Source organism: Hylobates moloch, unplaced genomic scaffold (assembly GCF_009828535.3).
Source record: "Hylobates moloch isolate HMO894 unplaced genomic scaffold, HMol_V3 SCAFFOLD_1515, whole genome shotgun sequence".
NCBI classification, from domain to species: domain Eukaryota; kingdom Metazoa; phylum Chordata; class Mammalia; order Primates; family Hylobatidae; genus Hylobates; species Hylobates moloch.
Window position 1 is genome coordinate 1 of NW_026653790.1, and position 6,023 is coordinate 6,023.

Genomic DNA, 6,023 nt, shown 5'->3' on the forward strand with positions numbered 1-6,023 from the left:
GTTTTTCTTCTTCATGGTGAAATGCGGGCATCTTCTGATACTCGGCTCTAATTGCTTCTAGCCTTAAATTCACATAATCCTGCAGTGATAATGGGTTAGTCAAAAGAGAAATGTATTTATTCATCTCCTATTAAATCTCACTGATTCTTTTTGTCTCTCAAACATCCAATAGTTTAAACCTCAGTCTTGCCAGTTCTTAGAATCTACAAATTTTGTTCCTTTCCTTTCTTTCTGCATAAAGGTCAACATAGCTGTATCTGACCAATTACATTAAATTTATTCAAGATAATGTGTTTTCTAAGATAGTTGGAAATAATAAAACACAATTTGAATTTCTCTATTCCAGCCCATGTTTATGGAAAAGTAAGAACAGTTCATGCTTAAGAGTTGGAGTATAGAGCTATAGTTACTAGAAAGAAACAATTATTTCTATTTCTGAGATATGCAACACATTGCTTAAACTCATTATATATAAAATGACCTTAGACTAACATGTCCAGCTAAATGCGTTTCACCCAGCAAAACCTATCCTAATAAGGCTGCATTTATGATTTGGCCATCTTTGTCTCTCTGAATTCATTTCCTTCCATTCTTTTTCGAAGTCATCCCAATCTGAAACATAGACTTCTTTGTGGTTCCTCAGGCCTCCAAATATAAACAAACTCAAAATTACTGCATATGCTGTTCTCTCCAACTAGAATTACATATATATGTATATATAAATAAATAAATAAAATATATATGTATACAAACACACACACATACATATACATATATACATATATATACACACAACCACACACACATACATACATATACATATATATACACACTCATTGTCCACATGTATATCCACACACACATTTGTGTTCCCCTTCCTCTTCAAAACTTTGTTTCAATTTGAATTTTTCAGTGAGTCTTTTTTCTGACCACCCTATTTAAAACTCAGACGCTAATCTCTAGTTTCTGGCCTCTATTGTCCTTTTCTACTTCCCTGCTTGATTATTCTCCAACAAAAAACCCACCACACTCAAATACACCATGTATTGCATATATTTGCATATTGACCACTTGACTCTCTCGTTTGGATTGTAGGATTTGTGTGGACAAAGGTGCTTCCTTTCTTCTTTACTAGTATATTTTCTGCTTTAATATTCAACATAGACTAGGTTCTCCTGAAATACTTTTCAACAAACTAATATTAGCTATCATACACTCAAAGTATACATCCACAAAGAAAAAATTATTTTTAATATTTTTCTGAAGTCCTCGGAGTTCTCCTTTTATTTAGATACTAGTTCCCATATTTCTGGCATGTTTACATGTCTCCCTCAAGACACAAATCCGTATTTCTCACCACTTTTCTCATCATCTGTTATGTATTATTCAACATTAATTAGTTGAGATTCTTAATTTCATGGTTGCCCTAGATTTGTCCTGTCAATTTTTCTGCCTCAAATTTTCCATACAATTCCAAATACTACTTGCACACCAGCATTCAGATTAATGCTGACCGACACTCAGAAGTTTCAGTTGAGCATTCCATGACCGCCAAATAACTCTTATGCCCAGCATTTATCCAACCAGCACATATAGAATGCTGTGACATGGCCCAGTTTCTTGGATCTATTGGTGTATAACTATAGGTTTGCATGAAACAAACCAGCATGCTTTGGGTGACATCAGTGGTTTTCTTAGAAATCTTACCTAACAGGCATACTATTCTATATAAAAATGAGGCCACTTTTTCTCAATGCTTTCTCTCGCTTTTTTTTTTTTTTTTTTTTTTTTTTTACTGAATCCCAGAAACATTACAGTTTGATATCAAGTTCCTACTTTAAGAGTCACCCATTTGCCCACCATAAGTTCCTGGAGAAGGTAGAGTAGTACAGGACTAACCTTCCAGTGTCTGGTTCTGGTGGTTTCCACATTCAGGTTACTGTGATTTTCACAAGCTTTTTCCCATAAAGACTGCATTTTCTGTAAAAGCTTCTCCTGCAAAAGAGCCATAAATTGAAGCACGAGTGCAGACCATGACATAGGGAGGGGGCCCAGAATGAGAGACAGATAAGCCCCTAGTAAATGGCATTTCCTTTGTTTCCCTTCATGTTTGTCAAAGCCCAGAGGTTGGAAGCTGCTTAAAGGGACTCAGAGTTGGCTTTATCCAATCTCCAAGAAAATAGACCCACAGGAATTTTATGCATCCTTTACAGAAATCAATCTTCAGAGGCATCACTTACCCGGTGTTCCTCAGCAGCCGACTCAATGGGACAGTGTCTGTGATCCCCGTGCTCCTGAGAGCTGGAGCACAGCAAACAGAGCAGGCTCCTGTCCACTTCACAGAACATCTTCTTTGTCTCCCTGTGAGTGCCACACATTTGCTCCTCAGAGCTCAGGAATAGCCAGAGATTGACTTTTCTGGCAAGAGAAGCCATCTTCTTCAAATCAATGTTGGTTTTGAGGTTTCTCTGCTGTGTTGACTTTGTGCATTCAAAGCACTGAGTAAGAATTGGGATGTCTTCCCAGTTGAGGTAGAAACAGGGCCGGCAAAAGCTGTGCCCACAGTCTATGGTGACTGGGTCTATGAAGTAGTTCATGCAGATGGGGCAGGTGAGTTCTCTCTGGAAGACTTGCAAGATTCCAGAATTCATGTTTCTGAGGAACAAAGAGAAACATGTCATTTTGGGGCCTGGGTTGATGAAAAGCTTCTAAACAAGTGGAGATACGTGATAGTTATATTTTCTTCTCTTGACAATGTTCATTAAAGTACAACAAACTATTTCTTCTGTTACAAACTTAAAAATTCACACGTAGAGGGAGTCTCCTGGCTTCATAGCAGATATTACTAACTAGAGGACTCACAGTCCCTTCTACTCCTAGTTCCTGTCTGTAGCATAATATGAATCTATTCGATTACCCATTTTCTGAATGTGGATCTGGAAATTGGCTTTGGATTCTAAGTGGTCAGAATAAATCATCGTTGTTCCTATTCTTCCTTCAATAACTGATGAATGACTATGAGAGAGTGGGAAAAAAATACCTGGGCCGAACAAATATGAGAAGATGGCCAGAGGGTTCTATGACATATTTTTATAGAGGGACACAAAAGCCGGGCAGCAAACCACCATGGCACAAGTTTACCTATGTAACAAGCCTGCACGTCCTGCACAGTTATCCCAGGACTTAAAATTAAATTAAATTAAATTAAAAACAAAGACCCAAATCAAAACAAAATTAAAAAAAAAAACAACCAACCAACCAAATAAACAAAGAAAAAGACTGCAATTAAACCAATCAAGGTTTACTAGTAGAGAAAAGAAAAATTATTAAAGATATTGGGTCTTTTCATTTTCTCGCGGATTAAATTAACTTCCCCTAGGGCTGTGCAAACTCTGAATAACATATAGGAGGTTTTTGTTAAACTCAAAGAGGTGTAATTATATTTCCATGGTGTGAGGGCGAATTTTAAGTATCAGTCTGACTGGATTAACCAATACCTAGGGAACTGGTGAAGCATTGTTTGTGGGTGAGTCTGTGAAGGTGTTTCTAGAGGAGAGAGACATGTGAGTTGGTGAGTTGAGTGGGAGCCTCATCTCTCAATGTGTGTGGGCACCATCTAATCAGCTGATACCTCAGATATAAAGAAAAAGGCAGAGAAAAGGCAACTTCCTCCGTCTCTCTCCTGAAACTGGTTCTGAGGCTTTCAGACTTGAGCTTAGCCAGGATACCGGTATTCTCAGGACACCAGCTTGAAGACAGCCTATATTGGAACTCTCTAGATTCCATCATCAAGCAAATTAATTTTCCTGATGAATTCTGTCCCATGTAGAATCATGTATAGCTTGTGGACAGATGTATGTTCTGAGAAATGTGTCAGGTGTTTTTAGGAGTTTTTTTTTTTTTTTTTTTTTTTTTTTTTTTTTTTTTTTTTTTTGAGCCAGAGCTTCCCTCTGTCACGCAGGCTGAAATGCAGTGGCATGATCTTGGCTCACTGCAACCTCTGCCTCCATGGTCAGAGTGATTCTCCTGCCTCAGGTTCCCGAGTACCTGGTATTACAGGAACGTGACACTAGGCCTGGCTAATTTTTGTATTTTTTTAGTACAGACGGGGTTTTGCCATCTTGGCCAGGCTGCACTTGAACTCCTGGCCTCAAGTGATCTACCCGCCTTGGCTTTCCAAAGTGCTGGGATTATAGGTATGAGCCACAGTGCCCAGGCAGGTGGTTTTATTGTTTTAATATGATAGAATATACCACACAAATCTAGATGGTATAGCTTACTACACACCTATGTAGTACACTATAGCCTATTGTTCGTACAATAGGCTACATGCATGTACAGTATGTTCTGTACTGCATACGGGAGGCAACTGTAACACAATGATAACTATTTGTGTATCTAAACATATTTGAATACAGAAAAGGTACAGTAAACATATTGGTATTATAATCTTATGGGACCACCATATGTGGTTTGTGGCTGACTCAAATGGCCCATGAGTGTATCTGCACACATATACATATACATCCTATGGTTCTGTCTGGAGAACCTTAATATAAAAACTATAATCTTTGTTTTGGCAATTTTAAGTCCTTTATGCTGCTAGTTTGAAATCACTTCTGAATTTAAGTGAAAGCAGTGAAAAATCTTAGAACTGCAAATATTTTCCAGAGCTCATCTAAGACATTTTAAGAAATTTTTCACAGTTTAATAAGATTGAGACTCAAGTAAGAGGACAATCACAATCACATACCAAATTAGGTCTTATAAATTTACTTGGTCATAAAACTGTGTTTTGATTTCTAAAGTAGGATATTTTGGGGAGCTTTCTCATTGTTTTAGTTTCACTATTGTGCATCGCTCATCATTACCTTACTAATTTACGGTCATGTCTAAAACCTGAATGTTATGAAAGCAAATAACTTACATCATTCGTTGTCTTCTCAATTCAATTCGACAATATTAATACACTCATTACACACATATACACACACCTATGTGTACATATATGTATCAACTCCATATATTCATTATGCATACATATCTGTTGCAGCAAACACTAGATATTTTAGGTTCTTCAGAACTATATTAAACAATCATAGAAAACACAAAATAACAATTAGTATCCTTATAATTCATAAAATCTATAGTAAGAACATGAGTTACAAATGGTATCATTGTGTAGATTTAAGATAATGAGATATGTTTAACACTGTAATTGATTATTGTGTAAAGGAAAGATGATATAATTTTATCAATATGTTTCACTCACCCCTGTGTTCTTTTAATGGTTCCCACAATGATTCTTCCAAAAATAATTTTGTCAAGTTCTCCTCAAGATCAGAAGCTCATTCACTGCAGTACTGAATTTCAGAGGTCACCAAAATGCAGTTCTAAGTGCAGTCCTCCTTCAGAGAAAACTGAGCTTGTCTCTTCTGCGTCCTTTTACAAGAATCTGTGAAGACCACACCCACCTCTTTACAGGTATTTAGAGCATTCAGAAAGGTGGAGACAAAGATGATTAGGTTTATGCAGTATTTAGAACACACCTCTGCAGCTCTGATTAAATTATCATCACACTTTCATTCTGAACACCAGTGCCTGAAGGAATCATATGTAACATAAATCCTGTCAGAGCATACATAGGCTAGAAATTAACTAAGGTGCATTTTATACTGTTTATTGAGTTTCTTCCATGATACAGGCATTCCTCTAAGTGCACATTTATTTATTCTAGAGAAAGGGTCTCCTTCTGGAGTGCAGTGGCATAATCATAGCTCCCTGCAGCCTTGAATTCCAAGTAATCCTCCTGCTTCAGCCTTCCAAGTAGCTAAGACTTTAGGCTCACACTATATCACCTGGCTAATTTTTTTTTGTTGAAATTTTTGGTAAAGTCAGTGTATGACTCTGTAGCCCAGGCTGTTCTTCAACTCTTGGCTTCAAGTGGTCCTCCGGTCTCGGCCTTCCAAAGTGCTAAGAGTACAGGTATAAACCACCTCATCCAGCTTAAATGCTGCTTTAGC

The 6,023-nt window shown here is 37.3% G+C and overlaps 1 protein-coding gene across 1 annotated transcript; it reads right to left on the reverse strand.

The window, feature by feature from the left end:
- Nucleotides 1–3: 3 nt before the first annotated feature.
- Nucleotides 4–5,379, reverse strand: LOC116464750 (putative tripartite motif-containing protein 49B; the record flags this gene model as incomplete). The annotated part of the gene is made up of 4 exons (XM_032148010.2): nucleotides 5,273–5,379; nucleotides 2,241–2,655; nucleotides 1,900–1,995; nucleotides 4–79 (listed from the first exon to the last, which is right to left on the reverse strand). Coding segments are annotated over exons 2-4 (583 nt in total), but the record flags the coding sequence as incomplete, so codon positions are not given.
- Nucleotides 5,380–6,023: the final 644 nt, after the last annotated feature.